Source organism: Ylistrum balloti, unplaced genomic scaffold, assembly GCF_031769215.1.
Source record: "Ylistrum balloti isolate Yb309-2 unplaced genomic scaffold, AGI_CSIRO_Ybal_v1 Utg370516, whole genome shotgun sequence".
In the NCBI taxonomy this organism is placed as follows: Eukaryota; Metazoa; Mollusca; class Bivalvia; order Pectinida; family Pectinidae; genus Ylistrum; species Ylistrum balloti.
In genome coordinates this window covers 419,716-443,777 of record NW_026782331.1, presented here as the reverse complement: position 1 = coordinate 443,777, position 24,062 = coordinate 419,716, and the positions used below count along the sequence as shown (strand labels likewise).

Below are 24,062 nucleotides of genomic sequence, written 5' to 3'. Positions count from 1 at the left end.
GTATTTAAGGTTACTATATTTTGGTATCGAGAAAATTTCTGTCAATACAACCCCTTTTTGGCCATACCCATCAGCCCTAAGGGGCAGCCAGGGGTAATATATGCATAACATTGATCTGTCATCCTTCACTAACAATCTTAACTAAGATTTCTTTTTAATAGAAAATGTACAAATTATGCTCAAAAATGTAATTTTCCTACATAAAACTAGAAAAATTTACCCCCTCCCCAGGGGTAAATGCGTGACCTTTGAGTCATGAAATTTATGAATCTATTAAAGCAACTTAAGACACTTCCATCCATGAAGAGTACTAGATTCTACCATATTTGGGTATTGAGGAGATTTTTTAAAAATTTCAGTCAATCTGACCCTTTTTGTCACTGCCCCTTAGGCCCCTGGGGGATGGGGACCATATAATTTACAACTTTGATCAATCTTTCGCCATGCAAGGTTTCTGCCAAGCTTCATTGAAAACGGTTCAGATGTTTTCCAGCAGAAATCAACAGGAGATCCTGGAGGGATCTTGGTACCCACCATTGTTTGATCTTTATTATACTTAAAACAGTAACACAGTATATACAGGAACAACTTTATTCACCACTTGACAATACAATAATTTAGAATGTTCAAATGACCTCAATTTGCTACAATTTTAAATTGGAGCCCTAATCACATCGGTTTCCTCCAATATATTCCTACGACTCAATAGCAAACCATATCAACTGGTACCAGTTGACACGAATGGCTCTTTATCTAAAACCCCTGCATAACTCTGATCCAGTGGGCTTTGTGTGGTTAAATGAATGACTAAACATGATTACAGAGATGTAGCCGAAACTTCATGGAAATGAGGCAAGCTAATGAGGTCATAGCGTATGATACATGATATAACATCTATTAGAAGGCTTATCCCAGGAGACATTAACATGCCACATATCTAGAATAAAATCTCACACTAGTCTGGGGGACTAAGTGATACGGTATAACGTCACACAATGTTTTTTTATTAACATCACCCCGGCAGCATTTTACGGTGTTCACTGTACAGCAAAATTACACTAAGAGCATTTACTGTCTAGCTTGCAGTACATACAAAGCATGTGTCAGCTGATGTGTATGACAGTGATTGATGACAATGTTATAGACACAGACTACAGCACAAATGTAATAATGATGAAAATGATTGTGACAATATATATACCAAGACAGGATGATTGAAAATCATCTATTGCATAACATATTATATTTATAAACAATGGTAAAACATAACAGACTGGACACTATCCTCGATAGCTGAATCCTTCCCTATACTATAAAGTACAACTTTGAGTAGCCTGACACAGAGCTACAGATTTGATTTCTTTCTCAACATTGCTTTGAAATCATGTTGCCCTATCAAACTCATTCCTAGCTTTCAAATTTTACTCCTTCTTCCTTACAAAAAAGATCTTAAAATTTCCAATCCTTTTTACCCTTAATTAAGTCAGTTTCTTAACCAATTTCCATCATTTACCCAAATCTCAACATGTTCCTTTATAACAGACCTAAATGAAAGATGTGGAAACCTTTACAGAAGCTCTGTGGTGTGGATTGATGATGAGCTGATCAAAGTTTATTTTGATTACAAACAATTCAAGCCCTCTCACTCTGGACTTTCCTGGGCAGATTGTCAGACCAAAAGTGCAATAATTGAAATTCATTAATTGACGCTAAACTGTCATTAATTAATGCAGTAGCTTAAATGTCAATATTATAGTTTTTCTATATATATAAAATCTAAATTCTGTTACCAAGGAAACCGAGACATGCAAAATATTTCAAATGTATGTAAACACACATAGTAAAAGTGTCTATGGTTGCGATTCAGATTTATCCCTTACAAGTGTTGGTCACATTGAGTTGAAAAATTTCAAACTGTTCTTCTGAAAAATTAAAATTGGATATAAAAAGTCTAAAAAGCCTCATTAAGCACATATCCCAAATTGTAATGTTTTAGCATGTGTTTCAGGATAGTGTACACACCAATGCTACTAATCACAATACAACAACCACTCCAAATAATCTCTTTAAAACTTGCAGAATGTACAGGTAAAGAGTTCACCAATAAACAAGGACTAACTCCCCTAAACAATACTTAGGTGATATCAAGCATATTAACTGTCTAAGCTGTAACAAGACAAAGTCTCCACAAAATGTAAGTGCTTTGATCCGAATGGATATAACAAAAGAAGTGTAATTTCAATTTGTTTCATCATCTGCTAGCTGTTCCTCACTGTTGGTATGCCTGCTCTTCCTGTAACCTGTCCTCTGGGGGTCTCTCTTCTTGTGGCGGGAACTGTGGTGGCTGCCTCCCTTCAGCATCCTCTCGGAATTCCCGGGGGAACCCGTTGGGTTCCTCATCAGGGTAACCCTTATTCTGATCCTCTTGTTTTATGTGAATCTTTCCATCAAAATCAAGGGGCATATCCTGCAGGACTTCATCTGGCTGGCCTTCTTGTCTGTCACGGCGGCGGTCACCGCGATCTCGACTCCTACTACGACGCGAGCGTTTGCGATCCCTGTCACGTGACCTGCTCCTCTGTTTGCGGTCTCGAGACCTACTTCTTCTTCCCCTCTTCCTGCTCCTGTCTTCTTCTGAAAGGGGAAAAAATACTATCCAATAGTTTTGTTAAAAAGAGATGTACTGTTTTAAGCGAGAAATGATTTTCAACACTGTACGTTGACTGATGGTATCATTTTTCATTCTAAATCATTTTAGAATTAGTTTTCCCAAGCATTTATCATACAACTGATAGTTTTAAACACACTGAATGGATCCACAGGTGAAATATGTAGATTACCCATCTCAAACCATAATACTTGTAAAGGAAAGAAGAATTTACCAATATTTTCAATGAGTGCTAACATCAAGCAATTTTCATTTAACATCAGACAACATAAAATTTAGATCTTTAGAAAACCACACACTATAATAACGAACAGAGTGAGAGTTGCCTCTCCTCACCCCAAATAGACTATTGTTGTCAAAATCATGTACTTGACGAAGAACCAATCAACCAATTCAGTCACAAGAAAGATAACTCTTGCTGAATACTAGGCCTTCAGAAGTGTCATCCTCCAGAGATCAAAGGATAAAGATATGGTAAAAATGCCGTAATGGTTTTGCTACCTTTTTTTCTGGTAACAATTGCTATGAACCTATAAATATTTCCCAGTAACACTTACAACATGATTACTTATCACTCTGGGTATATAGTGGTGATAAATTTGAAGTGTAGTAATATATCTAAACTAGATGTAGTTTAACAAATATCTCCTTCAATGTAAACCTGTCATTAGCTGATGCTGGATAATACCTACATTACATGCTAGTATACATATATGTAAGGTAACTAAAAGCCTTGTTTCACTTTTCTAAAACAATATGGCCACCATACCTACATGTAAATACTTATGGTAAAAAGTTGTGCCAATTTTACCTTCATCCATGCCTCGCCTATGTTCCCTGCTTCTGCTTCTCCTCCTTGCAGTCTCGCGTTCCCGACTGCGAGAACGAGGACGCCTCTCCCTGGATCTGCTCCTGGGCCGTCCTCTCCTGTCTCCACCTCCTCTCTCTCGTGAACTGTCACGTTCTCTGTTAACAAGAGGATCAAATCCATAAATGCACAACTCACTATCAGCGACCACACTTTTCTAACAGAAATCTCCAAAGTTTACACTAAAAGCTTCAGACACAAGTTATTTTAGTGGCCAAAAGGTTATCAAATTCAAAAACACATCAAAACATGTTAAAATTTAAAAACATTACATGAAAATTTTAGCACTATATTGTTGAAACATACAATATAGAAGAGATGTGGAATATGCACTTATTTAGTCATGATGTTATAACAATAAAGTTTTGATGCATATCAATAAAATTTCAACAAACAAATGCTGTAACATCCCTCCTAAATGCAGGAGACAATCAGAAGAGATTTAGGACTAAGGATTTATGGCGTTAATAGCACATAAAAATTCAAGCTAAAAACTTCTAGTTGCCAACTCATCAAAAACAGTATTAGCTCATGGTTTCAAATAATCTAAAGTTACTTCAAATGATTATACCAAGGCTTGCAAAGTAAGACTTGTATCATAAAATCTAATATGAAGGAAAACTTATTTAAGATCATTTATATACTAGAAATTCCAGTAATCCTTCCTAAAAAAAAATAAATAAATTATTGTTTCTAGAAACTCCATCCCCTGGAATAAAAATTTCTTTCTAACCTACAATTACTTTGTAGATTTCCGGCATCTGCTCAATAAATACCTTTCACAATTTTTGAGAGTTATCCCCCTTACTGTATATGAGACAAAACAACATGGTCAGGTTTGGCAGCTTTCAAATAGCGATTTGGGGGTGGTTTTGTAATGAGAGAGAGAGAGAAAGAGAGAGAAAAAAAAGAAATTGTTACACTTCAAATATTCATGATTCTGTTCTCAGTAAATTGAAACCTGACCAAAACTGAAATGATTAGCAGAGTGGGCATGTGTCGCATTAGGTAAAAAAAGGAAGCAATACTGCTGCAAATGCCGGGTTGGGTGTATCAACAGAATGAATGCGTTTGGCCAAATCAGGATCCTTAACTATGTCTTTCAATTCTTGTTTCTGTAGTAACACAACAAATACTCAACACTGTTACAACTGATTTACCTGTATTCATCTCGTCCAGAAAATCTGGTGTTCTCATCAGGTCCACCCTTTCTGGTACCACCGAGACCTCCACCTATAACACACAAGCATGACTCTCACTGGATCTGTCAGATCTTCAGTAGCAAGTTTAAGTATTGAGTACAAAGTAAGCCCCTTTGTTTAGGATGAAATAAAACTTCAAGTAAAAGGTATATGAAATCAAATTGTAGAACCTTCAAACAAGAAATTCGGTCATATAAGGAAGAACTGTTCAAGAGTTGTAGTTTAAAGTTGAAGAAAAGAATATTAGAGATTTAACAGCTTATATCAAATCACCTTAAAAATAACTTCCTGTCAATCATTTCAAAGGAGTGTTTGAAATATCAGTTCTCATTAATTAAACCTTGTGTCTCAGGATTTTTCTCCCCATTCTATAAACTCCCTCCTTAAATCATGGCCGATTCAATAGAGCACACATATTTTTCTGGTGTCCTTACAAAAAGTGATCTGACTACACAAATGGGCCTGAAGCTAGTTATTTTCACTCTATAACCACCAAACCAGTGGCATATTGAATGCTGTGATGTGAATGCCTTCTCACTGTATCCATGTATCAAACAGCTGATTAAGCACATGTCTGCTACCGCACACACCCATACTTATTATTGGTGTAAATTTTGTCTGTTGTTGAGGAGAATATTCTAACCCTGTCAGAGAGGTTCTGAAGGGATTGTTATGTCAGTCGTGGAATAATGTTTCTACTTGCTATGGGTCTGATCTTTCTTTCCTCTCTTTTATCTGATCTCACAGTGATATAAATACAGCTAGCAAATTAATCTTAATAAGAATCAATTTCATGTAATTTTTGAGAAACAGTATTAACAAAGTTCAACCCAAGATGGCTACCGGTTAACATATTTATTGTTCTATTTAATTTCAAGATTCAACATCCACAACTAAGGACCAAAGAAGTAATTACCATACCTAGACAATTGGCAAAATGAAAGGGATTAAACAATTCTTAATCACGGTAATTCAAGATGGATGCTAGGTGTCCATTTTTGTTTTCCAATTAGTTTTAAAATTGGAAATGATTAGGATCAAGTGTAACATGCATTGTTGACACCTGAAATTCAGTAAGATCCCTCCAGTACTATTCAATGGAAACTGGTAAATCGTAGATGAAGTGTGAATTGATAAGCCATCTTTCTGATGACAGAAGACTTAAAAGTACATGAACATAGAATAATTTGTGTGATTTTTTAATTGTATTGTGAACACCCAGTTGTTTCCCGGTGAAAATGATGGTGGTGGTGGGGGCTGGGAGGGAGGGGTCTCTTTCCAGGAGTTACTGACTACTAAAGTGGTATTCCTGACTGATACTTCCCATTTGTAAGTGTACAAAAAAGTTTTTTAAAAGCTTTTGAATTAAGTTCTTGCTGAAATTGGGAAAACAAAATCTCTGCCTGTTAACGGCTGAAAAAGCAGACAGAAGCCTAAGCAGAATCAATATATATCTCGTCAACAGAATTTTCTCATGGTGACAAAACACAATATTGCATAATCTTGGGTCTAATACACTAATGAAGGCAGTGCGATGTGGAGACAGCCAGACTATTCACAGGGCACTACTTCCACCATTGCAAGGAGGGTCACAGCCTACAACAGACATTATAATTATCTCTAGCTCTATGAAAAGTCTCTACATGTGATTGTCTGTCAGCGTCATGTCCAGAGTGACCCTATCTTGTGTCTAATGTGGAACAATAAACGAACATCAATAATAGTTTAAAAACTAGAAAAATGTCTTAAGACATGTAAATATCAAAGACACAAAAATTCAATGTCTGAAAAATTTCTAAAGATAATGACACTAAATCGTTTTATGTTTCTATAGAATGACCTTGACCTTTTCAGCCTGAAACATGATTCATCTACGGTATTTTTATAGTGACCTTTGAGTGAAGTTTGATCAAATTCGCTTATGAGATAAAGTAACTTGAGTGATGTTAATCAAGCTTGAAAGTGAAAACAAATGATGATGATGAGAAACTTGCATGATAAAGTGTTCTGACAGTTTGTATTGATACATTAGGGACCATTACACTAATTAAACACAAATTTAAAATGATAAAATTATCCTTGAAAAATTAAAAGTGTGACAATTTATAATTCTGTCGTTCATATATACGATAAATATATTCAAAACTGACCAATCAGAGGACAGCAAAGTCCTATCCACTAAAGGTCAAACTAGAGGCTGGAGATGACCTTAAATTCATGTTCCCACGTATATTGATTTTTGACACACAAAGTTAGATACGATAGGGATAACTTTCAATGTTATGACCAAAGAATCACATTACTGATAAAATAAATGAAAAAAATTTAATTTCAGGTGTCCACTTCAACTTCATCGCTTAAACCACTGGGTCCCGTAATGTAACATGTTACATATATAATGTAAATTCTATGAGTACAGGACTCGCATGTAAGGTTCATCGCTGCATTGTCCAGTAGTTCAACCATTACCTGAACATAAAATCTTATAATTTAAGCCGCCAGAGAAGAATTATTGGGCGGATTAAAAACAGTAATCTCTCAAAACGTGATTGACCAAACTTATTGAAGTTTGACCTATGTAATGGTTTACATGTCAACAACAGTTTGTTGTTTAACAGACTTTAAAATTGATCTATTTATTAACTCCATCCTAAAGTAGAATTTAATGATCATCAAACTCGGGTCTCAATAACACAGACACAATAGGGCAAAGATAACCATTTGTTACCAGGTATAATCGCTACTTGAAGATATTTCCTAATATTGAGCTGTATTTAATTTCCATATAGATTTCTGGGCTAGATAGTTTAGAATTACAGACATCTTGTGCTATAACATTGAGACGTGCAGTTTCATGTTTCCCAGTGCATGTTAAGGCATTTTATTAGGAAACAAACAGACATAACTGTGATATATCTACAATAAATCCGAATCTTTTAGAGAATTTAAAAGTAAACTGTTTGGCAAAATCCATTATCCTGAGCTAAGACAATTTACTGAACTTCCCGATGTATGGATTGTCCCATTAAGATGTGACTAACATGCGTTTTGCTCCTATCTGTGGAACAGTGATATGCATGCAGTGAAATTTAACATCATGAAATCCATGAAAAAATCATTTCAAGACGCAATCAATTTCCAATTACCTTATCAGTGCAGCCTGATTTGGTCAATACCAAACTAATGCTGAGGCATTGTGCAAAATAAATTTTTCAAAGTTTCAGTGTCACATAATTATGGCAACAGTTGGCCTTGGGTTGTATTCTTTTAAAAAAAAAATCGAACCAGATACAATTCAAGACATTGTGCAGATGTTTCAAATGCTGTAATTAGCAATGACTACACTGCACAAGGTTGATATCCTGATTAGGCCTTGTAGTCATCTTGCTGCTGAATGTGTCTTTTAATTACAGATGGCTGCAATGACTTCAGACTTACTGATCAGGTATATAAACATACAGCAGATGTATTTTGAAGAATTGATTGACAATTTCAATCTCTATTATCTTCCCTACATGTATATATTCAAAACTCTCAATCCTCTGCCCTTTGACCCCTGAAATATGGCCCTGATTCTAAACTCAACTTGAATCAAAATCACAAATTTATAATGTGTGTCTTACATCCCATGTTTACCGTTATCAAAATCAACTTAAACATGGATAAGACTTAAGCTAGTATCTATCTGATTTTAAAGTCCAGGATCTCGACATTAAATTAATTTAATTTAATTTAATCAATTTAAAGTAATTACAAATTCCTCATAAAATGTATATAAGTTGATGCTAAAAGAAAGACATTTATGTTCCTGAGTCAAGATAATTTTTTTTACATTTATCGCATTTCCTCAAATCAATCTAGAACTGTTAGAATCTTTTGCAAGCTTCATTGTCTTGTCAATGGCTGTTGCATAGCAATTTCCATCTGTGAGCTTAAATGCTTCCTAATACTGCACTTATCAATAACACACACACTAAAAAAGACATGCCTCTAGTCGTCAAGTCATTTATTATAATATTATACATGGGTGAATGTGAAACGCGAACAAGGCGAACTGTGTATGAGTTACCTAGAAAGAAACCTTAAACTACCTCTCATCTCTAGGTTTATTTCTGGTGTGACACCAAGCATCACACATCCTATATATTGCTGGGCTCCGACAACATTTCTGCATTTGGCTTCCAATTATGAAATCCCAGATGACAAGTAAGACTGTTCTGACAGAGTCCCATTAGTGCTGACTTCCGATTTCTTAAGAAATGTGACCCAGCGGAAGCACACTAGGCATATTAACAGGTTCCAAGAGCCCTACCTTGAATCTGGAGACGGAGGTGATGATATTCTGTCATCTGATCCGGAATGTTGAAATTTGCATTTCTAGAAACTACTTTTTTCCTTTTACGAGATTCCTTTTCTTGCGATTTTATGTCTAATCTATTCGTCTTTATTTTTTAGTGTTTATTTCTTTAAAACGCAAAAACGTGTTCAGGAATATATCAGATAGCATTTTCAAAGATTAAAATTTTTTTTTAGCAAAAATCAATAACGGAAATGGCATTATTTCGGCTAAATATCTGGTAAAAAAAATATCAGTGATTCAGGAATGGACAATGTGTGTATTATAGCGCATACTTTTAAACGTGACAAATATTTAGGTCAGAACTTCAGAGTTTCATACAGAGTATATAATTCCCAAATGGTAGGACTGACATTAGTGTCAAAAAAAAAGCAAATACGCCATGTATACTTGTGAAGCAAGGGAGCGAATAGGTCATTGAAAACATTCTAGTTGTAGTTAGCTCAAGTCCTATAATGTGTCATATCTTAAAACTAATAATAGTAATATGTCGAGGGAAAGAATTCGACAAAACCAACGATACAACCTCTGTTGTCAAGGCTTTGATGTTACCTAGGAGACAATAGTTCAGACATCTTAACCAAATACAGCCATTGCTATAGAGACATCAGCAATACCTAGAAAATCTAGGTCACGTCGTCAGTGCGATGATGAATATATATCAATGACAATATATTTCTTGGTATAACTTCCCTATGGTAACCGCTTCTCAAGGAAAGATTAACCACCAGATTGATATTCATTGAATATCTTTGGCTAGCCACCAAAAAGCGAGAGAATCTTCTCTTCTAAGAGACCTACACACATATTTATCAAAATACGATATTAGCGCCAATTACATCCTTAACCACCCAACTCTGATTAATTCAATTTCCATTCGGACGGTTGATGTGATTCCATATAAAGAGTTTGACCTCCCGATAATATACAATTTGTACCCTGTATAGAAGTAAGAACCCCAGAAAAATTATTTGTCTGCTCTTTACAAAAGTATGTATACAGCCTAGGAAAGCTCACATAATGTGTTTCCATAACAAGACGTCGGAGATTTTCGATGATATCTGGCTCCAATGAAGAAAATTTTTTGGCCTGTTCTATCAATAATCTGTGGATAAAACTAAATGTATTTCTGGGATTTACAAAAGTTTTTTTCTTGATGATGAAATCTAAAGACACGAGCCAATGTTTTTTGGTATCCCAAGTATTCACAGGGCTGTAAACATTGGATTGGGGTATGCTGATGTGTCGGCAGGTAAGATTATCAATATAAATTTCTTTTTGTATTGAAAGGAAAGTCAATTCAAATGTTTAGATGAAAAAATTTGAATTGAAACTTAAAGTAATTATTTCTGTCTTGACTATGGAAACAAAGGACACTCCTGCTCCAATGTAGATTAATCAAAACAATGGCCAGGACTTAACAACTACAAACTTTAACACTGGATTTCAATAATTCTGTAACATGAGAGTCTGGAGTACCTACATATCAATATATAAGGAAACAATGTAAAAGAAAATGAAATTCTAACATCTCTTATTTATGGACAATTTATTACAGGCAATATTATCAAATTACCAAGAATAATGAGATTCTGCCGATTCTTTTTATCCGTGATAATAAATCATCGAAACTATCAAGGCTTCAGATACAAGTTTCCTAAAACATGCTAACTACAAAGAAAATGTAGTTTTATGATATGTGTATTCAAACAAGGACTTTAATGTTTGTTTGGTGGGTTTAATGTTCCTTGAACAGCCAGGGTCGTTTTGAGCAGGGTATCCATACAGAAGTTGGTGGTCACTTTCCTGAACAACATACAGGAGGCCAGCTGCATGTTGTCCGGTAAAGCGTCTTGCATAAGGACACAACCGTATTAGCATAAATTGTTCTGTTTCTCAGCTTCCTGAGTAATCTGACGTTACCACAGGCCAATGCTCTAACACAATGAGCTACTGCAGCCTTTTAACGAGGCAAAACATCATTCAAGAAAGGAAGTTTATGGATTTTAACACCTGAGCAAGAGATTTAAAAGCAATGTTTACAGAATTGGTATTTACTACTTATCGTTCAGCGCTATGGTTAGCCTTTTATCAGCATCATGTAAACAGTTGGGCTGTCATGATGTCGAACCTAGGTTGTGACATTTCAGTGTGATAGCACTATAAAAATGTCTGTTTATTGATCAATCATTTCTGGATTTTGGAAATGGTCCTCATAATACCTAAACTGTTGTTAGGACATCAAATATCGAACAAATTAAATATAATGCTGAACATGATCTGAAGAGATGAAGTATTGCATTTCAACATTCCATACTAGAAATGGTGGTGTTTGGATATTTACAGATATGACAGCTGTCGTATCAAAGGCCCCTTCAACAAAATCAATGCACTTCCTTCTAGACTTATGAAATAGTTTATAACCTCTATCCATAATCAAACCTGTCACTGGTGTAAGGACAGAGTAGTTCATGTAACATTACTGCATATGACTTCTTATACAAATGTAAAAGCTTTTGTTCTGTAATTTAGAAATTGTGTGTACTTCAATCAAGTTCAGAAAGACCCGACAACAATCTTACACATAAGTCTCCATTACAAGAAGTCTTTTCTGACATCAATACATTTTACATTTTTTTCTTTCATTTTTCTTTTTTCGAATTTTTAAGAATCCATCTGTTGGTAGTTCACAGACGAGGATGTGTTAAATCTTATATCCAATGGGTTCAATGTTTCAAACATCCACCGATTTTTTTTTAAATCCACTGTTTCAACAGAACAAATGAACTTTTTTTTAGTAAGACATACGTAATTTACCATGCAACTTTCTACGAGCGAATTGCTGCCTCACCAGTATTACCACCAGTGTAACGAGAGTTACAAGGTACACAAAACAGAAATAAAGTCTGATGTGTCTAGCAAATCAAACAGGTTAGATGTACTACAAACAGTAAGCACAAACAGGGCTTTAAGGACAAAAATATATAGATGATTAACCTCAGATGTACAGAAAGGGCATCAAACACTGATCTGTACAGAAAGGGCATCAAACACTGATCTGTACAGAAAGGGCATCAAAAACTGATCTGTACAGAAAGGGCATCAAAAACTGATCTGTACAGAAAGGGCATCAGACACTGATCTGTACAGAAAGGGCATCAAAAACTGATCTGTACAGAAAGGGCATCAAACACTGATCTGTACAGAAAGGGCATCAAAACCTAATCTGTACAGAAAGGGCATCAAACACTGATCTGTACAGAAAGGGCATCAAACACTGATCTGTACAGAAAGTGCATCAAACACTGATAAACACTGATCTGTACAGAAAGGGCATCAAACACTGATCTGTACAGAAAGGGCATCAAACACTGATCTGTACATAAAGGGCATCAAACACTGATCTGTACAGAAAGGTCATCAAACAATGATCTGTACAGAAAGGGCAAAAGAAGGGGAAAAAAATTACCATAAGCTTACTGGGATATAGACATTATAATGAAAATTTCATAACTAGATTTATATCTTGAAAAAATCAACAAATCACTTTCCCTACAGAATGTAATAGTGAACACTAGCTAACAGGATTTCTCTTCATAACTGTCTGGTACGTTATGATTTACATAAAAGAACAGAGATAAAAGTAATTTGATCAAGATATTGTACTGATGAACAAACTAACAGTTCATGGAAAAATTGTCACTGAAGCCAAGTAAAGAGTACACACCCAAGCGTCTAGGCTGCCATCCTTTCACTGTCCGCCCTCGCTCCACGTCGACAAGTACACGTCGTCCATCAATTTTCTTTCCATCTGCATGCTTGTAGGCAGCTAAATTTGTTTTGAAGCAAGAAAATATGCAAAATGAATAAAAGTATAAGGCATCATGTCACACCACATCAGTATTCATAGGAGTGTTTTAAGGTGTACCAAACTGTAAGTAATCAACTTCCTGTCACGGTAATCGTGTCGCATCTTTTACCTGTAAAGGACACTCACCTGTACATCCAACACATGGTACATCATATTTTAACACCGAAACAGTTTTATAATCTCCATCCGTTTTTCATTCTTAACAAATCTATAGTTCTTTTTTTCTCAAAGTTTGGGAATGATTAAACTTATTAGCGTTGAATAATTCTCGTCTTTTGTAATTTAAATTTAAACGAAAATCCTTGGAAGTTTACTCAGAATCATTTCCCCTCTAAGAAACCAAATGGTTTAAACTGTTGGTGACGTTTAGTTCACTCAAGCTTAGAGGGGAACTGATTCTGTTGTACAGTTTGGCACTTAAGCTGAAATGAAACCAGGTGCTTTTGATATCAACCAAGCAAACCCTTCCTTTATATACCTACCAATGTTTACAACCAAACAATTAAAAAGAATTTTAACGAGTTATTTCAAATTTACAACATCTGAGTCAGGTTTTTTTAAAGTGATGATATTCTTGTTTTCTTGGGAAGAATTTGCTTCATTTATATCTTCAGCACACCTTAATGTCATAATTCTGCATTCTACTGCCTGGAAATCAATGAACAATTATTAGCAAAATGACTATTGTTACTTAATACAGTGTTTTGTTGGCCAAAACTCTTGTCTCATTTTGTATGGGATTTACAAGCATACCTACCTCAAAGGGGAAACCAAAATAAATAAAAAAAAAAGGGGGGGGATTAATTTTGAAAATTTTTTTTTTGATTTATTCCATAACAACTACAACATCAACTGATACTCCAATTATCGGGAAACTTACGCAGGACGTCCTATTTCCGCTGAATTTACAATTGGAAGACAGCAGGGACGAGGTTTTGGCAGGCATGATGGAGAGAGCCATGTCCTAAGCCAGGGGAGCAAATTTTCCACGATTCCAAAATCATTTTCCAACTTACCCGATATAATTTCAACTTACCCATACATATTTTTTTTTTAAAAAATAGACTTACCCGATTTTTTTTAATTGAAAACTTACCAATTTTTTTTTCTATTCAAAACTTACCAACTTTTTTTTTTGTTGTTTTTTAACAACTTACCATTCTGTTTTTTATTTTTACTAACTTACCCGATTCTATAGTAACTTACCCGGTACATATTGATGGTTTTTTTTTTTTTTTTTTAAAACTTACCAAAGATACTTACGTCAACCCAATTTATTTATATATATTTTTTTTTCAAATTATCAAACCAAACTTTCTTTTCTCCATTTCGGTTGCAGTAAGACACTACTTCTTGAAATCTTGTAAAATCTGTCATGTTGGTTTCACCGAAGAACTTCCACGAAGTTTTAGGTCTTACCTGACAGTTCATATGAACATTCCCCAACCCCCATCCCATTCCATCCCATCCTCCTCTAACACACATTTCCAAAGTTCAGCTTGAAACCGATTTGAAACAATATACGTACCATAAATACCAAGTTTGAAAATAGACTGGTGCAGAACTTCTCTAACACACAATGATGTAATTCCATCCCGAAATACAATAGAGCTTGCTTACCATCAACATCCACAAGAATGATTCAGTATCAATTATGTAGATTACCAGCCATCAAGGTCTGACCACTGTGGCCTTGACCTAATTTTAGTTGTACGTAGCTGAACACGTTTAAATGTTTCATCCCAATTTTGATATGAACTTAAAAAACCCCATGCATATCCTATACCAGATTCTTTAAACTTGATATGGTAGGTTTGAATCACTGGACAAAACTAATCGGCAGGTCATTCAGAGTTGAGATCTTATCTTTGATTCATGGAAAAAGGGAATCTTTGAAAGAAGTAACTTGAACGGCAGAACGAAAAAAAAAAAAAAAAAAATTTGAAGAAAAAAAATATACTTAATTTCAAAGGAATGGGGAAATTATGTATGATTTTATAGAACTTTTGAAGAGGTCATGTGGGAGTTGCCAAGGTTACTGTAGGGTAATGGGACTAAATGTCTTACCACTCCCATACAAACCTATAGTGAGTGGCCAGCAATAATTTCAAAGGAACATGATTGGCATTGCCATCAAGTTCACCACCTCATCTGTCTGAAGTGAAAATAACAAGGAAACGGATTAGTTCTGCTGGAGATATCACTTTATAAAATATGTATTTAAATAACGAATACTAAATTGAAATTGAAAAATAAATTTTAAAAAATGATAGTTGTATGTTGATGTACTTTACCAATTTAACTGTATTTTACTGGAACACGGTATAACTTTTTTTATATGTTGTACTTACCATTTATGTAAAACAAAACAATACAAAAATACCTCTACAAAATTCAGAGTTCGAGCATTTCAAATTTAGACAAGTAAAAAAATTGTAAATTATTCCACTCTTAAGTAAGGAATGCAAAAAAAGAAAATTGATTATGCACTAAAACTGCAAAAAAATACAATTTAACCCTGTTTTTATTGCTCGTTCATGATCTATGTACAGATAAATACTTCATGCAGCCCAATGTATAGGTTTTTTTAACGGATCATGTATGCTCTTTCAACATTCATTTGTAAACCCATTTATGTTTACTACAGCACACTACTGGAGTTATTTCTTTATCGTGTACAGACATATCAATTTCTGCTTTTCTCTAAAGAATAACCGAGCCAATGAAATCCTGTCCATCAGCCAAATAACTAAATTGATACAGGTGATGTAAGCCTATTATCGCCTTTCAAGTCATCATTCTCAAGTAGTAAAGTATTCTAACGGTCTGGCACAACTTACATCATTGTTCTTTATTTGTTATCAGATTCTGGATTTAGATGACAGATATCTATTTTGATTTAATGACGGACTTTGTGGACATCATACTTCATTGGTAACATATCTAAAGAAGTGTCCGATTTAAAAACCTTCATTTTCATGGCAAGATTTATCAAAAAATAAATAAATAAACAGTTACAGGCAAACTGGAAAAATCTTGTGTCAGATCAGCTTGTGTTCAAGTATAAAATATCAAATTATAATATTATATTTGGAGTACTCAAACAACAGCCCCCTGGGCCTAATGATCATGGATGCATTGTCATGTTCATTACAAGATGTACGGCCTTAAAACAAACCATGTTAGGTTGACAACTCAGTCAAAACTGAATACTTACCAAGACAACCAACATCTACAGGAAATTGACATACAAACAATTGCTATGTCACTGCCCCGTAATAAACCTTTCCCACTACTAATTATGTTGGGTACAGTGTTTCCCCTGGGCTTATTACTGATCCATACAGAAGTTCCTGAATTATAGATTATTCTAACTTGGATAAAGAGCATAGAAAACACAACCATTTTGATATATTTATAAAGAATGTCTAGGGTTTTACCCATAATGCATCATTTCCAGTTGTCACAAATGACGTATAGGATGGGTGACAACAATATGGTCCAACGTAATCCTGGAACATTGACATTCACCAGTGAAAAACAGAATGGTGAACTCTGAAGGGCACTGGTTTGTGGTGCTCCGGGATAACGTAGGGCAAAGGAGTTTCTATGTATCGTTAGTTTAAATAGCGGTAGTGTTGTCTGGACCATTACAACATTGAACAAATCTCATTTCTCAATAATTACGGTGCAATAGATGAAGTGAAAGCCAGGCTAGTGTTTCGCCAGACATTTGTAGGAAGGGATGACATGTTTTGTACAATTCTACAACCCACCAGGGAATTTGCCTACTTGAAAACAGTCTGGAATCTCTGATTTAAAAGTCAATGACAAAGGACATTCAAGAATAGAACAGCTAGTTGGAGATCTAAAGACATTGAAAATGACATGGTGAAATCGTAATATCATGAAGAGCATGCAGTAATATATTCTTTTCTCTATTGTTAAATATTCAGTCGCTCAACTGATTTTGAAGTTGATAAATATGAAGTTTGTTAAATATTTTTAAAATCTTACATGTTTTCAAGATTGCTTCCAAAATTCAATTTTGAATAATTCAGACTTTTTTAAGTGCCCTGTCATTTGAAGCACACGTCATCCATTCCTAGTACCAATATCTGGCCTATTGTATGGCTTACTTACAATGCATGTCACGTTCATGTTCGTACTCTATGAAGGCATAACCACGTGGCTTTCCTGTTATTTTATCTGTAAGCATGGAGATCTGAAAAACAGGAAGAAAAAACATATTAACTGATTTGAAAAAAGAAAAGATTTTAAAAGAAAAGATTTTCAAGAAAAAGAAAATGAAGAAATATGTGCCTGTTTGGCATCTGCTATTCTATCCAAATTTGTTTGCAACTTTCTACAAACAGTAATATGACCTTGACCTTGAACACAAATTCCATCCCTGGTATTCTCATATTCTACCCTTGTATCCACTTTGATGAAATATAAAGAAATCACATTCCTTAGAAAATGGCGTCAGTTTGAGAAGAAATCTACCACAACGATGAAACGTAATTGATTTTACATAACACAACATGCCTTTCATCTATCCAATACAGAAAAACGTCTCGATACCATATTAGTAATTTTTTTATTTTGTTTAACGGTATTTAGTATGACAATGTGTTACACTTGGTGCTTGCTAGTTTTATAGCTATTAAGACATATACACAATGTGAACGTTGGTGTTGACTGGTTCATCAACCAGTTACAAGCAATACACACTATCTAATATTTGGTGTTGACGAACATGTACACAGCGCTAGAATCATCAGTGACAAAGCTATACATTATCTGCTGATATACAATCAGACCAAGTGTCCTCAGACAGGCAAAATCAGGGCTTTATTTTATAAATACTCTATAAATTTCAACAGTGGTTGCTTTTATGATTTGTGTAACAGATAGGCTACTGCTGAATAAATTTGACTCCATCATCGTATCAGAAACCCAGACATGTCTATTAGGCATTACATTTATGTCTAAAGCATTACACAAAATGTCCAGCATGGCACACAGTGATAAATAACATCAACCCAACATCCAAGACTTTCTGAGTGATCATACACCACACACAGTTACACAAGACTTTTCCATTGACAGAATCTGACGAGGCATTTGTGAACATCAGAACTGACCAATGACTTAACCAAAGACATAACTTGACAAAATATTTATGAACACAAGCATGAACAACTGACTGAATGAAAAGGCATTTAGGAACACAAGTCTTGACCAGTAATTGGTATGATAGACATTTAGGAACACAAGTCTTGACCACTGACCAAACTTTTATGACCATTAAGGAACACCAGCCTTTGTCCACTGAACAATTTTGAAGAAACAGTTAGGAATAAGAACTTCTACACTTTCAACTTTTCCAGTCTGTCAATGGTTCTCCTAACATCCTCATTTTTTCCCTTTCCTAATTACATGGTAAACCCAAAGTCCAACTCCATGTGGTCTGAAAGGCTATTTTGTTGAACTGAAAAGACAACCAATATGCAACTTTTCCAGAGACCAAATTTATTTGAACAAAATAACATATACAAATAATGTTTACCACCTACTGTTGTCAAACTTAGAAAGCAAAAATCTACAAATCCCCGAAAATGAAGCCTGAATCATCACAAGTTAGGCACAAGTCACGCAATGTATGGAGAGAATGATATATAAAACAAATCACACCAGGCTGTTAGGTGTTTACAGCAGCATGTCATCAGTTACATATAGATTACTGACCAGTCTTGATATCAACAAGTGATTGTTTTGAGGCATCCATAACGATTTTGGAGATGAGTATCACCGTTCTGCTCGTTCAGACTCTGGACTTTCATTTCCATACATATAACCAATTTGTGATAATTCACATTTGGTCACCCCTTCAATGACAAAGTGGACACGTCCTGTTTTACTGTCTAGGCGGATCTATCCACACAGAGAGGGGTGGCAGGTTGATCCATTATTGTTATTCCATCTGGTTTGTATTTAGCCCAAATATGGAGGAAGATAATTACCAATTATACTCTTACAGATAACCATTTTGAATTACTACCAGTGTAAATGTAGTTTACAACTTCACAGCATGTAGTTTGTTTTCAATGTGGATAATCCAAATTGGCAGTTCAAACAGCTAGCAAGCAAGCCAGAGGAGCGGGGAGTAATTTGTCGTCCTAAAAGCAAGGGGACCAGTATATCTTCTCTGTAATTTGTTGAATTTCACATACAGAGTAGTGTTTTATTTGACAGGGTTAATATTTTGTGACTGTACCTGGTTTGAGCTAATTCACAGGTACAGGGATCATATTTTGTGCAATGCCATCTAAAGTATTAAGCAAGAATGTTTATGCATTGGTATCATTGTATACAGGAACACAGCGTATAATTTCTGATTTTTTTTTTAAAATTCCTTGTAAAACATTTAACATTTAATTTCAACTCATTATTTTAATGACTATGTGTAAAACCAAATAAAATCTTTCAAAAATACTTCAAACCATAAATCAATTTAAAATGTCTTATAACGATAAAGCAGAACTGACGACATGAAATCCTTGTCCATATCATATCCAATAGACACACAAATAACATATATGAATTAATTTTCAATGACTTGATTACTTTTGAGATATTTTGAAATGATGATAACAGTGTCAGATAGAGATGTAAGTTTAAATCACTATAGACACCATATACCAATGTAGATGTGTTGGACGTTCAGCAAAAGACCTCCACAAATCTTTAATTTGTACAAGTTTTGATTGTATTTTTTTTCTCTCTCTTTAAATAGTGTGATTAGTTATTATAATCATACACAAAGATTTATTTCTCTATGGCTATATGTAGTCTCTGCTGTGCTTTCTACCTCAAACCCAATAATTTTCTTTGTTATCTTATGAGAATTTGATCTATACAGCAAATATCATCATGTCTAAAGAATTACCGACCATTATTCCCAACACACGAGAATTACATGGGTGTTTTACTTTAAAATATGGAAAAGAATAATCTCTTGGATCGATTACAAGGGGGATAACTCTAATGTCTGACGTAATACCGATAACTCACGTACCTTCGAGTACTCCTTATCAGTAAAAGAAGATATATTGGGGTTATGAAACCAAGGCTTTTACTACCAAGATTTTTATCCACAAATAGCAAAGATACTTTAGGAAATCATTTTCTACTTTTATATGATTATTCTTTTAGATTTATGAGTATTTTGGAAACATTTCAAATCATTTTTGAAAGAACTTGATACACATTTAATCTTGATAAACGTTTACGTTCAAGTGATGATGAAAAGGGATATCCTTGAAATTGACGGCTATTTATGTAAAAATCTAACAGCAGTTTCATCTATCTGTCATATAAATATCACAAGTGATTTTCTGCAGACCAAGTTGACATTTAAGACTGAAGTCATATAAGCACACCATCTCCAGGCTCCAAGGATGAGGCATAAATTCAATGAATGCTTTCATGAGAACTTTAGCTTGTCCTTAATTGTAGAAAATCAATATTTAGCATTTTAGTGTAAACAGCTTCAGATCAATTTGCATGATGTCCAGAATCCATTCGCGCTTAAATTCACGAATTATTATCATTAGTGTTTTTTTTTTTTCTAACTTTTCCACCTATATATCACCTAGATGTGTCAGTTCACAATAAAAACATCTGTTTTCTGAGTCTTATATTTATAGTGGCCTAGCCATCAATAAAAAAACTTATCTTCCATTTGACAGAACAAAGCTCGACTATATAAAAATAATACATAAACACAAACTACGAAGCATATGACATCAGGTCAAATGCAGTTGAGAGTTCATATTCATCTTCCTGGTACAAGACAATAATGTATGGAAAGTGCTGTATTTTTATCATTAAATGGAGTAAGCATGTTTCAAGTATTATCAAATAACACAGGTTACATGTACTCATAGCCACAGGTTTAACGGGAGAAGCTATCCTGTGTTTCAGTTGTGTGGTTTCCCTAATATTCTCATACAGAATACAGAACACCAGGCCATAAATTCACCAGACATTACGATGTACTATAACCTAAACACAGAAATAAAACAGTAATTATCTCAAATATAGAGACTTTTCGTGGTGAGTTCAAAACAGATGTTAACTATGTTAACCTTACTTAGTAATCTCCATTGAAATTTATCGATTTGTCAAATACTTTTCTAAAACCTAGTATGCATTCTGGTTTCATTACATGTATAACATTAAGCTCTTTTGAAAATATTAAAAAAATTATGTGATAGTGTGTTGATAGCATGACATACACCCTTAAAGTAATATTCTCAACTTAAAAGATTATAAAACTTTACAATAAATAATGTCTTCCTGTAGGACTTAACAAGCAGAAAAAAAATCACAATTCAAAGGTTTTTCAATTTCTTACTTGATTTTTTTCTTTCTTTTTAGTAAAATTTGCAAAATCTGCTGACAAAAATAACCTTTTCGTGTGTTTCAATTGTATCGATCTGTATGACAATCCTGTTCCATCACGTTCTGGTTTTTCCTACTGATAACAACAACTTCACGAACTCATCCATCTTCCAATTACTGGCGTTTTTCCCCTCCAAGCAAAATTATTTAAAGTCTAATAGTTCTGACTGCGTAATCATGACATGTGATATCACAGCTTCAAATGAATGAAGGCATTAACCCATACCATGAAATCGCTTGTTTTGAAATACCAATGTAATGCATCCTCGTGATTCTCTGATTATTTATAGCCTAGAAACCACTTTTATTCTGTTACCACCTACATGACCTCATTTAAATACAATTATGACCAGAAACTCCGGTGACAAAACAAGTACAATATGTTTAAAAAACCAAATGTTACCCAAATTGATACTGTGATGTGTGAATTGTGTATATACCATCAGTACGGGTAAATGTGAGGCTTTGTGTCAGGGGATTTGATAGTAGTCTTGTTGAATAGTATTTACATTATCATTACCCGGCCATATTTAATAATAGTGAAATTATCCCTGTCATACTCTATTACAACAATACAGTTTATCAGTAATTGAGGGCTCCATTATGTACACATTTGATGCGTGTTGTCATAAACACCACAAATATTAATAAGTCCATCATTAAGCCCGGTCCTAGTTTCAGATACTCGGGCTTCTAATTACAAAGTCCCCAAATATTGACACAGGTCTACAAACACTCCGGCTACAGTGGCTGTGTTTTACAGGGAACGGTCACTCTCCTTTGTTCATGGAGCAGGATAAAAGGATACTTGATCATCCGTAAGCCACCTCGCCTGGTTTCTGTAAAATGCCTGTCAGAGCAACCTTGCCAAAGCAATAGGACCCATGATAAATATGTCATCGTTTCCAATATCTGTTTGAACATGAGGCTTATCTCCGCTAAAAACATATCAGTCGATCACATGATAAAATGCAGGATGTCCATTGGTTAGCTAAATGAATCTGAAACGAGCATGTTTCCCTAGTACTTTGGGGCAGACATATTACTTTTCATCAAAATGCTTATTATTTATCTAACTATACAAATGAGATGAAACCGATTCAAACCTGCACTGCCATCTGATGATACACTATTTCATCCTTCTACAAACCATTCATTATCTAACCCTTTGTAATCAGACACTTTGGCCCAATATTCAATAAATTTCACAATTTTCATATGTCTGATAATTTTAGAAGTAAAACCTGTATATACTGTGGCATGCCAAAATACTAACTTCAAATTTTTTTTCAGTACTGAATCACCTCATTTGGTACTTGAGAATGCTATTACCTAAAATTTCTAAGATGTCTGAGACTCAATTCTGCTGGAGATTCCTGAAAAATACTCCAAATTTCAATATTTTTCTTTTAGTGTCTACAGTTTCTCCCTAACAAGAATTCTCTTAAATTTGAATCATCTATTTGCCATACCAACCCTACATGTTACATTTCATTTAAATAAAGCCACATTGCTGAAAATTATCATGTACATTTAAAAAAAAAAAAATCGAAATTATGGGTCCATATTTTGGGATCTACTTCGGCTGATTTAATTTGTACAGTCATTTCAAAGGTTTCAACACATTTGGACCCAATCACCACTGACAAGTCTTAGAAGGACAATACAGCTTTATCTTTTGACTACATCGTATACAATTCTAAATTTGTATTGAAAAGTGCTCTACATATATATTCACTTAAGTTTGTCTTTTGTACAATTCATTGCAGCAATATGTACAGTTGTTAGAAATACAAGTTGGGTGGGAAATTTCATTTATGCTTTTCTGTTTGTAACACTTTTTTTTATTTGGGAATATTCCTGATGGTATTTCCAGTGTGTGAGGTGGAACAGCCCAGATTCATTCCTTAATTGGATCTTCAACTGCGACATTCAAATATGGACAGTCCACACAATCAATTTGATTTCTATTTGATCAGAATAATTCTTCCAAGCAATGATCAAATAAATTCCTGTGCCAAGTTTTATGGGTTAATATCAAATGACATTTTCTGTTTTTTTTTTTTTTGCAATAATAAATTCATCACAGTCACAAACGAGATAGCTATATATGAGATACACTTCCTGGTGCTACCCATGCAACCAATACATTTCTTCTTATGCGGAGATAAAAAAAACTACAATTATTCATAAAATAGTGGATTACTTGTTACAATTACTAGATGCTGTGATTGTTTACGTTAGTTAAGATAGGCCAAAGCTAAGCAAAAAGCACATCACCCATCTGCAATTCATTAAACGTTCTTAACCAGCAACAAGGATCAATTCTGCAGGTAAAAACCCTGTAGGGTCATATGTATTTATGTGGATAATTAATACCATCAATATTATTGTTGCCGTTTTATCATAACTTAACTACAAAAATGAAAAAAAAAAACTTAACTACAAAAATGAAAAAAAAAAAAAACTTAACTACAAAAAATGAAGAAAAAAAACTTAACTACAAAAGCGAAAAAAAAAAAAAAAAAACCATTTCATAGTCCTAGAAGATGGAACCATATAAAATATACACATGTATGGATGTTTGTTCTTGGAGAAATATTCCTCCTGGGAGATTTCTTCCTGCT

General features: G+C 34.4%; 1 protein-coding gene across 1 annotated transcript in view; it reads right to left on the bottom strand.

The window, feature by feature from the left end:
* Positions 1-577: 577 nt before the first annotated feature.
* The window catches only part of LOC132555807 (U1 small nuclear ribonucleoprotein 70 kDa-like), a 95,112-nt gene continuing 71,627 nt past the window's right edge, over positions 578-24,062 (bottom strand). The window contains exons 6-10 of the mRNA XM_060220170.1: positions 17,110-17,191; positions 12,823-12,924; positions 4,697-4,769; positions 3,480-3,634; positions 578-2,634 (exon numbers count right to left, since the gene is read on the bottom strand). Of these exons, the coding sequence (XP_060076153.1) occupies positions 2,270-2,634; positions 3,480-3,634; positions 4,697-4,769; positions 12,823-12,924; positions 17,110-17,191 (777 nt within the window). The 3' untranslated portion in view covers positions 578-2,269. The remainder of the gene's footprint in view (positions 2,635-3,479; positions 3,635-4,696; positions 4,770-12,822; positions 12,925-17,109; positions 17,192-24,062) is intronic.